The sequence below is a fragment of the Hypanus sabinus genome, chromosome 27 (assembly GCF_030144855.1).
Source record: "Hypanus sabinus isolate sHypSab1 chromosome 27, sHypSab1.hap1, whole genome shotgun sequence".
NCBI classification, from domain to species: Eukaryota; Metazoa; Chordata; class Chondrichthyes; order Myliobatiformes; family Dasyatidae; genus Hypanus; species Hypanus sabinus.
In genome coordinates this window covers 32,350,626-32,362,927 of record NC_082732.1, presented here as the reverse complement: position 1 = coordinate 32,362,927, position 12,302 = coordinate 32,350,626, and the positions used below count along the sequence as shown (strand labels likewise).

The window sequence follows — 12,302 nt, the reverse complement described above, 5'->3', positions numbered from 1 at the left end:
CCATCATGGCATCATGGACTGACATGTTGGAATGGGAATGGGCAGTCTAATTGAAATGGGTGACCACTTCCTCTGTCTGCACATGAACCATATCCTGCATATTCATATCTTACCTGATGAACACTTAAATATCCAGGATAGGGATCATGTGCAAGCAGAAGAGATTCAGATTAATTGAACATCATGGGCAGAAGGACCTGCTCCCGTGCTGGAATGTTCTATGATACTTTGGACATAAAATAACTAACAGTGTCATGGGGTGAACTGCGTTTAATTTATATTACCTTTACATTACGTTGCAGAAAGAATGCTGACACGACGATATATATTTCACATCGGTGTGTATATTTTTATAAAGTTATTAATTATCCGTGAAAACAACTTTGCTTGATCACGTTATATTATTCGGATTGCTTAAAACAAAAAAAAATCTCCCGCTCACGTTGTGTTGCTGCAAGCTGGTTATCTATAAAACACAGAACAGCGTGTTGTGTGAAAAAAAAGCTAGTGATGACTAATCCTGAGAATAAATGACATCGAGTGAACTTTGGAAAAAAAAACTCCTCCCTTCTGCCTTGTAGATTTGAACGGCAATGATCTGTGAAACCAGTTACTGTGTGTTTGTAGGCTGCTGTTGGAATCGGTGGGCAGCGTGCTGGTTCCTGGAAGAGCCCTGGGGGAGTCAGACGCATTGTTGGCTGTGATTCAATGCCTGACCTAGACGCCGACAAACAGAGGGGAGAAGGCAGTCTGAGCTGCAAGGTCGTATTGTGTGGATGTGCTGGGTCTTCACGCTTGCGGAGCGCAGGGGAAAAAGGGGGGAAAAAAGGGAAACAAAGTACTGACTTTAAAAGAAAACTGGGGACTGGATTTCGGGAGGACTCGCTTGTTGGAAATCTTTTTGAAAGAGCACACGGTTGTGGATATGTTTGAAGGCAAGAGTGCTGCAGAAGCACAGCACGCCTGAGAGACTGGATTTCATGAGCGACTTTAATTTTGTCTGTGCCGGTGGGGCAAAGTTGGGCGCCGCGGCTTTTTAAAGAAGGGTTTGTCGGATTTTTTTTTGGTGCAAAACGGGTGTGCTTTTGGGGGTCCGGAATCATGGAGACTCTGCCACGGTCTAGTTTTCAGCCTCACCCAGGGCTCCAGCAAACCTTGAAGCAGTTTCATCTCAGCAGTATGAGTTCGCTCGGGGGACCGGCAGCTTTCTCTGCCCGGTGGGCTCAGGAGATGATGTATAAAAAGGAGACGGGGAAAGAGACCGATCAGATCATCCACTTGCCCATCCAGCCCCCTCCTGTCATGCCGGGGCCCCTCTTCATCCCCTCGGACCGATCAACGGAGAGGTGCGAGACCATTCTGGACGGTGAGACTATCTCTTGCTTCGTAGTTGGCGGGGAGAAGAGGCTGTGCCTGCCTCAGATCCTGAACTCCGTCCTTAGAGATTTTTCTCTCCAGCAGATCAATTCGGTGTGCGATGAATTACATATTTACTGCTCTCGATGCACGGCGGACCAGCTGGAGATCCTGAAAGTCATGGGAATCCTGCCCTTCTCTGCTCCATCCTGTGGCTTGATCACCAAGACAGACGCAGAGCGGCTTTGCAATGCCTTGCTCTACGGGGGAACCTACCCTCCTCATTGCAAAAAAGAATTCTCCAGCACCATTGAGTTGGAGATCACGGAGAAAAGCTTCAAAGTGTACCACGAGTGTTTTGGGAAGTGCAAGGGACTCTTTGTGCCGGAGTTGTACGGCAACCCCCATGCTGCGTGCATCCAGTGCATGGACTGCAGGCTCATGTACCCTCCTCACAAATTTGTCGTGCATTCGCACAAATCATTGGAAAACAGAACCTGCCACTGGGGTTTCGATTCGGCCAACTGGAGAGCCTACGTTCTTTTGAGTCAGGATTACACAGGAAAAGAGGAGAAAACTCGATTTGAACAGTTGCTGGATGAAATAAAAGAAAAATTTGACTACAGCAATAAATACAAAAGAAAAGCGCCCAGGGTAAGCATTACTTCTAACTTCCAGACGCATCCCCTACTGCAGATCGTAATAGTTGACAATTTTCCACCGTAGTGTAAAGACAAGCTGTAGCATTAAAGGTGTAATGAAAATCTTTCATCGCAAGTCTTCAAACGCAGTGCGGGTCACAACATAATTCCTTTCAATCTTTATGGGGGAAAAAAGTTAGACTTCTCGGTTTCGCAAGCAGCGAAACTGGACACGCTTTTGTTGAGTATGCTGGTTCAGTGAGACAGTTTCTTGTATATTTAACATTATCATCTATTCAATTCGAAATCTCAATACTTTTCCCTTCGTCTAGTAGGGGCATTTAAAATCATGAATGATATCTTTAAATACTCGAAGGTGTGTATTTTAATCACTTCCCATTATAGATAATGACGTGCTAAGTTGAGACATTAAGTTGACTGCGGGCTGCTCAATATGCAAGTTTCAGAGCCGAGCGAGTGTTTCCCTCCTCACTAATATGTGGGAGTGGTTTTGTGCGATGTGTATAAGAGAGAGCTGACGGTTCACTACGGGCATGTCCTGTTCGGGGTAAACGCTTTATCCAATCCACATCTTCCCAGTAGACACCGAGGAGGTTTCATACCGACAGGGCTATTTATAAAGCGAATTGGGAACCTGCCCAGACTGATCCATGTTCCGTGTGAATACGATTCGTTCATGTTTCAACTAGAAAACGCAGATGCATTTGTGCTGTAATCGTGTCGGGTGGGGAGGGGAGAGGCAGTTAATTCCAGCTAATTGAAACTTTGAAACTTGCCGATCCAAATTTTCCCACTCGAAGTCTTAAAGTTAGTGATTAAAAAAAGAGCGCAGTGCAGAACTGAGTTATTTAATTTTGGTTGATTCCCCGACGCTGCGATTCATTGCTGGAGCTGGTGTTTATAGTTGGCGAAAGGTTACGGCCGTGAACCCAGAGCCGCCTCTCCACTGAATGGAAGTGGACTGTCCATTTGCATCAATTGTTATGAATTAAATAAAAGCGGCAGAAGCGGGCATACTTGGGACATTGTTTGACGAGTGCACTGCTTGACTTTCAATGGGCTTAATTTATTTCCTCGCGCCTTTCGGGGGGTTTTGCCACCCTGAAGACTGCGCATATGACACGGGCAATTACAGAGCCTCTGGGGAAACTGAAAACCAGCAGCTGAGGCAAAGAATGCGTGGGTCGTGTTCATCACTTTTGGAGAGAGAGAAAAAAACACTGTTTCCGAAAGGGGAGAGTTAACTTTTGTAAAATGAATCGCAACGTTTCTTCTGCGTGTGAGGGCAGATGCCATAAGGGGCAGAAATGTGATTTTAAAAAAAATCCAACGTAGTTCATTTGCTTGGAAAGTTAGATACTAAGCCTATGCATTACTATTAAAAATGCAAATGACCCCAGACGAAAGGGGAAATATGCATCTTCCCCTCACTCGGCATGAATTTCAACTTTGCATCTAGTTTCAAAGGGCAGGGACGTCCTCAGGTTTGTCGATTAGTCATGCAGATAATTGTGTGAAGTAATCAATTACACCTTTTCTTGACTCTTCATGTCCTTCCTACACACTCTTGCAATTTCATTATCCTCGTGTGTAATCATGGATTTATGATGTAGTAATCAAAGCTGAATCACATCAGCTTTACATTGCTATATAAGGTGCCCAGCCAGAAATTGTGGGAAAATCACATGTGATAAAGGCAGGAAGTTGTGGCTGATTTTCCTGTGTATTTTGAAAGGGGGAACTTAAAGTGTTCAAGAGTGTTGCAAAACCTGGTGCTCAGACATTGTTGAATATACTTGAACCTTGCTCAAGTTATAACTTGCACCAGCTTAAAAACTCCCAACTCCAACTCAGTCCTGGTGGAACTGAGCAGGGCACTGTGAGATTGGTGGCAGTGTGTGGGAGCACTCCAGAGGTGATGAGATTGATGAAGGGGCAGGACCTGCTCCTCAATGGGGAGGTGTCTGACGTTTGCTGTTTGGCATCAACAAGGTAGCAGGCAGTCTGCCTGAATCCTGACAGAGTATCTTCACAAGAAACGTTGCCTGTTTTTCCCCTTCATAGATACTGTCTGATTTGCTGGGTTTTCTCCAATATATTGTGTATTATGTTGCTCAAGGTTTCCAGCACCTGCAGAAACTCTGCTCTTTATCAATTGGGGTAGATGTCCGCTGAAGTTAGTTTCTCTCCGTATTTGTGAATGTTGATGTTGGGAATACCAGACCTTTCGTCTTAAGATTTATTTTTCTCTCTGGTACCTATTGGCAGATTCTGAATTTCTGAACTGTGTATCAACAACATTATTTCACACTTTCCAGTGTGAAAGGCAAAACTCCAAAAAAAAAGGGCTGCCAGTGCTAGAAATCTGAAATAAAAACAGAAAGTGCCAGGGGAAAAAAATCACGAGGACAGACGGCATCTGCTGAAGGGTCCTGACTTGATACATGGATTGTTTCGGTTTCCACAGATGCTGCCTGACTTGCTGAGTATTCCCCGCATTTTCTGCCTGTAGGACAAAATTCCAAGGGGTTCTGGTACCTCGACTCTGAACAATTGATGTGTGCAAGAAAGTGCACCCCTGTGGTAAAGGAGAATAAAAGCTAAACATTTTTACGTATCAATTTTTGGTAACCATAGGCATTTTAAATGTTTATGCTACTGGATTAAGGTGAGGAAGCTAAAGGTGAATTTCAAGCACCCCGACTCCCCACTCCTTCTCTCCTGTCTGTCTGTCTTACCAAGTCTTAAATGTCTGGTTACAAGAACCTGTTTCATTGAGCCATAATATTTGCGTTGTTCCAGATTTGTTTCATTTGAGCTAGGGTTGGTGTGACACATGGGAATTAATACCAACACACGCTTACACTTAGATTCTAACACATTCAAAATGCTGGAGGAACTCAGCAGGTTAGGCAGCATCTATGGAAAAGAAGGAATAAAAGAATTTTATACTTGCATACAGTTGACAGTTGTCTACCTTCTGGACTCCCAACGCCAGATGCATCTAGTGAAATTATTTTTTGCATTAGTGATTTTGGTCTTTTACATTCCTTTTTTTAAGGAGATGTGCTGAGAATTTTGGTAGAGTCCTGTTTTTCAGCAAAAGTCAAATTGGTGAGAAATTCACCACAGTTTTGGGGGTTACCCAGTGAATTGAACAATTCTTCCTATATAATGTCCATGGGGAGAATGGTTGTCATGGTGATGGGAAGTTTTCTTTCACATAACATGTGGCACATGGGGGTCTTTTAGTCACATGACTGTTCAGGCCTCTGCATGGAACCCAGCAATGGCTTGAGGGACCATGCTGTTTTAACCCATTTCACATTCGTTACCTCAGTGAATAGATTTGAAAGTCTTGAGTATTTGTTTTTTAAGTTTTGAAGCTTCTTTAGATATGTTAAGGCTAGTAAATGCATTTATAACCAAAAATACCAGGCAAAATGCCTCGTATTTTGCATTGGATATCATTGAATTAAAACATGCAATTTCTATTTGATTTTGTGGTATTGCAAGTCAAAAGCTTGTGAATTACGCGAATGAGCTTCAGTTACTGTTAGGGCAGTTACAGTAAAGTATGCTTGGCACAACACTTTACAGTACACAGGTGACCTGGGTTCAATTCCCATCCCCCATCGCTGCCTGTAAGGAGTTTGCATGTTCTCCCCTTGACCGCCTGGGTTTCTTCCCATAGTCCAAAGGCATACCGATCGGTAGGTTAATAGGTTCATTATAAATTGTCCCGTGATTAGGCTAGGATTAAATGGGGGGGGGAATTTAAGGGCTTATTCCGTGCCCTATCCTAAATATATTACAAAAAAATGAGTTTGATGGCCTCTTTAGATCTTAATGATTGAAGAGACTCATGAAGTCAAAGCAACTCTTGTTTGTCTGTAGTTTTGCCTCTAACCACAAGAACATTATTAAATATTTAGATATAATTCAATTTGATGTCACAGTTGGAAGATCTTTTCATATTGTAGCTTGTGTCTTCAGAAAGTTTGAGTCTTCTGGAGTGGCTTAGAGAACTCGAAGAACCAACATTTATCAGTTAGTCTTATTTGAAGGTGGGGAACTTTGTTAATATATATAAAGAATACACGTCGTAAAAACTATTTTCAAGCACTTTTTAATTCTTAATGCAAGCTTTTCTACACGGATTCACCTGACCATATCAATGAACATTAGCACTCTTTCAACACTTAACATGCTGCTTCTCTTTAGGAAAATCCAGTCCATTCTATCAACCATCCCCATCCTTGGAACTCTTGGCATTTGAAAAGTTGTTCCACAAGTCTTCCCCTTGTTTCAAAAGTTCTTTTTCATTGTTTATCCCAGTTATGGCACAGGCTGTTTCACAGGAGTGAAATTTTAGTAAAAGATTTTATTCTTCTGGGTATTAAAACACTTACTCCTTCCTCGACTGATTTTTTAGTACTCTGGAATATTGTTCAATTTAATATGTATTTTCAAAGACAACTCGTATCTTTTAAACTAGCATCCAGTTCAGAGTACTTTTGCAAGTTTAGTGTTGAGCAACATAATAGAAAAGATTAGTTTTAAAAATATTAGTTTTTTTCACTTAAAATGATCTAAAGTATAATTCTTGATTTTTGAATTTGCATCCAATCATAACTGAAATTTATTTGTATGGATTGCTCTAAATATTTAGTATATTGATGTGTCTATAAAGAATTTTTGATTGTTGGGAAGCTTCAATGATATGTAAATTAAGTCAATTATATGTAGGGTTTTAATTAGCAGCTAGGTTCATGTGTGAAGTACATCAGATTAATTATGTGGCACATCTGCTGATAATTTACTACTTTTCTGCAGACCCATCAAAACTGTGAAATTTGCATCCTTAGGTAGTTTGACAAGAAAGAGCAGAATTTGCCAACAAATAAATTGTGTAGTGCCCCTGTCTATGTTATGTTTGAAATTGTTTTGACTTTATAACAGGCTAAATGAATTGCTTCATTAAATTGAATGTTGCTTAATTTTAGTAGTAATTTTTTTGTGCAGTTTACCTTGCACGTTGATGTGGATTTATTTTTCCCTTTCTGGCTAATCTATGTCCTTAATGTATATTTCTCATACATGATAATTAGGTGACTGGAGTAGAATTGATGGTATCCAGTCATTAAAGTAAATCATTTCTGACCTTTCTGTGATGAAGTTGCTATTTTAGCTTTTCTATATATTGATTAAGTAAGGCTGGTTCCTTTTGCCTTGCCTGAATCTGTGTATGTTGCAGGGGTGATGGGAACAAATTTAATCTGCCCCTGGGAAATAACTGTTTTTGCACAGGGGGAAGGGATTTGGGACGGACTTGTTGACCAGTGAATGGGCACACAACATATTGGTCCAAGGGGAATAAATTAAACTAATATGTGCAAAAGGCGAGTCCAGATTATTTTGGAAAATACTTTTTTCTCTTTTAAGGTCAGCAGCAGGTATTTTCCAACAGTAAGGTACTTTTGAAGTGCTGGATATGACAGTGGGATATGAATATGTGAACTTTAATCTCTTGAAGTAGAGTCATTGATAGTGACAGCCTCAAGGGAATTTGAAGATTTGATAGAGTGGACATTATGTATTACATTGTTAACTTGTCAGAAGTCTTTCAGAATCATATTACTATATGTCATTCCTGGGAGCTCATTATAAATTCACTATTTGATGACAAGATCATGTTTTTTTTATATACTTAATGTGAACATGCTAACGTGAGATCCACCAGCAAATGCAGAATTTGCTTAAAATGTACAAGCTTGTATCAGTTTAATTTTGGATTGCGTTGATGACCTTATGAGTGTTGTTCACTGACTCCTGTCTGACGAAACACTGAGTACTCAAGAAGTCACCTTTCCCATTCTTTATTGTAAACCTGCTGGAGTTAGAGCATTGTTACATGGAAGTATGTGAAGAGTAGGAGTTTCAGGTTGTATACTGTATACATTCTCTGATATTAAATTGATCCATTTCATATTAAATCAGAAGAGGCCTGGCCACAAATAATGGTCATTTAGGTGGTATCAGAGGAATCCTGTTTGTAGAACTCTTGCCCTATCCATCTAAAGAGGAAGTACTTGGCTGTTGGTGCTCTAGAATTTTAAATATATAAAATTGGAAATTGTACTTTTTCAGTCTCAAGAACCTGGGCAAGAATTCTTTAATTTATTCATTTATTCAGTTCATTTATGCATTAAATTTATTCATGTCATTCAATTGATGGTTAAATCCAAATAATTTTGATATAGCAGTTGAATAGATTCTTTATAGAAGAAGGTTGCAGATGTGACCTTTATGTACATATTATTCTAAAGATTCACCTGTAATTTTTGCCAGTGGTGGTCACTGTTCTTGAATGAAAACCTGTGGTTTTCAGTGAGTAAGATATTTGCCCCCTCCCACAATTACCTGATGACATTATGAGCCACTCCTTTAAAGAAGTAAAGGAGACCCAGAAGTTGGGGCTGTCCCAGGGATTCTTTAGAGCCTCTACACAGACCTACTGCTGGGGCAGGTGTTGTACCAAGTATATTTTAATAAACTTGTACTTTTTTCTGAACTTCCTAAATCAGTTCCCCAATACTATAAAAGGCTCAAAGCCACCCCCCCCCCATTAAACTGTGGCTCCTCCTGAGGGGTTATTTTCCTAACCAGATTGGAGAAAATGATGCAGGAAAATGATTAAATTGAGCTGACATTTCTCTGTCAAACTTCATTAAGTACTTTTCTTTGTTGTCTCTCACAAAAAGTGTTGAGCATTTCTATTTAGACATTTAAAGAAATAGCAATGATGTTTTGGGAAGGCTGTCTTAAATTTGTTTGGATTTTTCTGTATTGATGGAACCAGGAAATTGTTGTTTATCAGATATAGTGGTTGAGATTTTGTTGAAAACTGATTCTGTTGGTGTGATTGGGGTATGACCTTTATATTATTTTGGGAGGTTTAGGATGGCTATTGATTTAATTTTTTTTTCCTTGTGCCACTTGCCAATACTTATCCCCAGAGGAAATACAGTAATTCAGAGGATGGTGTTTTCTAAAGAGATTCAGAAGGGTAGTCTCCAAATGCAACTTAATTTCATGCATATTGTGTAGATTAGTGTGAGCTGGCTGTTTTTAAAAAAAGTGCAACATTTCTGGTGTGATATCATTATTTAGCAATCATATTTGCAGTCTGTTTTATTAAAGGGAAAGAGGGGTGTGGGCTTAGTGCATGGAAGTGTTGCTGAGAATAAAGATAATCTTTAATACTATTGAATGAAGGAGAAGTCAGAAGGGCCGAATGGCCTACAACCGCTTCTCATGTTAAGTTTGCTACGGCAATGACGAACAAATTTTGAATTTTTAAAAAACAATGATATTCTATCATATAAATTCTGAAAGTCGATAATGATTTTTTGCTCTTCTACTTAATTTTATAACGTATAACACAGTTCTGTTAAATAAAAGTGTGAACTTAACGATTCAGGAACAGTTTCTTCTGCTTGGCTATCCAATTTTTGAATGGACATTGAAACCATGAACACTACCTCACTACTTTTTTAAAAGTCTTATTTAATTTAACTGTTTAATATGTATAAACTTACTGTAATTCAGTTTTTTTCTCAATATTTATCATGTATTGTACTGCTGCCACAAAGTTAACAAATTTCACGACATATGCCGGTAATATTAAACCTGATTCTGAAATCAGTGGACTTTTGCATGGTATCCATACTATATTCATTTCTTTATCCAAGATTATAGCTGCGATCATGCGGGAAACATTGTGTATATGTGGCTGCAACCCTGTTTTTATGACTTTGCACTTTTAACAGACTATAGTTAAAAGATTGATTTGAATGAGCAGGGGTATAGTGTCTGCCAGGAACAGTATTATAAACCCTAGTCAGTAGCCTGTCTGTCTCGCTTGGGGAAGATACTCAATAAACTTATAAATCATATGTTATTTTATGGCAGTAGTTGGTAAAATTCTCTTAACTGCAGCAGCTTGCTGACAGTACGTTCCTGACATTCTGTCAGGGGTTTTGCTGTTTCAGCTGCTGTGGCCTTTGTGCAGTGATGTCAGTTTTGATTCCCATGTCTTCCCGGGGCCACTGACATATGACCCTGAGATACAGTTCCTCCACCCCTAAGGTGCCTCGACAATCCCAGATGGTAGTGTGCTGGGGTGGGGAAATGGGGCAGGGGATCATAAACTTCAGAGAAGAAATACTGCGATTATGTGCTAGCTCCCGCATAAAAGAGCCATTTAAAAAAAAATAAAATTTTATTCACTTTTATTTCAAGGCATTGATTGTTGGATGTTTACATTGTGGTAATTATTTCCATCATTATAACTTATTATCACAGAATTAATTGTTGTGGCCATTATTTTACTCTGTCATTTTAACCTTACCCCCTTCCAAGAGTACAATTGAAGAAGAAAAAGGCATTTTTGTGTTAATTTATTTATTACCATGTTTGTTTGGCAAAATAACATAGACTGCAAGTTAAAAATGGATGAAGATGTTTGAGCTCATCCTTTTAGTTCATCTTGCAAGACACCAGAATCTAGGGCTTCCTCTTTTATTCACACTGTTAGTGTGAAAAATTTCCTGATCTTTGTCCTTTGTGCATCATTACTAGCTTGAACCTGTTTTCCTTTGGCTTACTCTAACATCATTCTTTTTCACATGACTTTTATTATCTTACAATCCTCCCTAAGGTCACAACATTAAATTCTTTTAATGTTGTACTTGAATTTGCTTTTCTGAATACCTCTTCACATCGACAAATTGTGAGAGCCATTCTTCACAACGTGTACGAAGGAAGATTATAAAATAGTTGTTATCTTCAGATTTGTATTTTACTTTGCTTCCTTCACAATATTTGCATAAATAGGGGTTCCCAACCTTTTTTATGCCATGGCCCCCTACCATTAACTGAGGGGTTTGTGGATACCAGGTTGGGAACTCCTGTTGTAATATGACACATATGTACAATGCTGCCTCACTTGGAACTTTCCAAAGGGATTTATATGGATATGTTTGGAGGAGGAAAATTCAACAGTTTGGTGGGGGAAGAGAAGGAACAACCATGCACAGATATAATGGGTCAAATGACGCTGTTCTTTCGTGGCTCTTAATCAGCAGCCAATCTTGAGATTAAAAGAACTGATGCAGTTAGGGAATTTTACACCAAGTAGCGTAAACACGATTTGAATTTCTTTCTTGAAAATATTGTAGCTTTCTTTCCCTAGGAATATCAAACTAGGTCAATTGCATCCTTAAGGAGAAAATTAGAATAGTTATTATTTCATGAGGCCTCTGTCAGGGTGGAGAAGCAACACCTTATTTTCTATCTGGATACCCTGATAGCATGATTATCAATTTCTTCCGGTGAACAAATTCCACCCCCCCCCCCTTCCTCTATGCCCCACTCTGACCTTTCACTTCTTTTCCCCTGCCTAATACTTCTCCCTGGGTGCCTTCCTCATTCCCTTTCTCCAATTATCCACTGTACTGTCCTACCAAATGCTTTCTTCTCCAGCCCATGACCTTTCCCACCCACCTGGTTTCACCTATCACCTTCCATCTAGCCTCCTTCCCCTCTCCCACTCCCACACCACTTTTTTATTCGACATCTTCTCCCCTCCTTTTCAGTCCTGAAGAAGGGTCTTGGCCCGAAATGTCATCTGTTAATTCATTTCCATAGAGACTGCCTGACCTGCTGAGTTCCTCCAGCATTTTGTGTGTGTTACCTAGAGTTATTTATCTTAGTTTCTGTATCATGCAGCAGAATTCTTTCCGCAGGACATCTAGCCCTGTGATTTTTGTTCACTAAGTAGTCTTCAAGTATAATATGTCTAGATTGCTCCATTATCAAGGCTGGAAGTTGATAGGCTAGTATGCTCTTAATTGACTTTAATGCTTCTTTCTAAGAACAGTTGGAGAAATGCATTGACTTCATTGGAGTTATATTGGTGATAATGTTTATGAAAAGATTGGTAAAATATTCAGATTCATGTATTTATTTATCACTTGCTCATCAAAACATCCAGTGAAATACATCATTTGCATTAACAACCAACACAGCCCAAAGAGGTGCTTGGGGCAACTCAATAAGTGTTGTCACACATTCCGGTACCACCATAGCATGCTCACAAAGCTCAGCAGAAATTTTTGTAGTGTTTGCGTTACTTTCCAAGGATTATTTCAAAGTTACACTCACTTATTTGACTGTGTTGATTTAAATTATGCAGTCAATTCAAACCTTAAATCTTCCCTA

General features: G+C 39.6%; 1 protein-coding gene across 1 annotated transcript in view; it reads left to right on the top strand.

The window, feature by feature from the left end:
• The first annotated feature begins 634 nt into the window (after window positions 1-634).
• skia (v-ski avian sarcoma viral oncogene homolog a) overlaps window positions 635-12,302 on the top strand; it is a 167,133-nt gene continuing 155,465 nt past the window's right edge. The window contains exon 1 of the mRNA XM_059952175.1: window positions 635-2,010. Within this exon, the coding sequence (XP_059808158.1) occupies window positions 1,102-2,010 (909 nt within the window). The 5' untranslated portion in view covers window positions 635-1,101. The remainder of the gene's footprint in view (window positions 2,011-12,302) is intronic.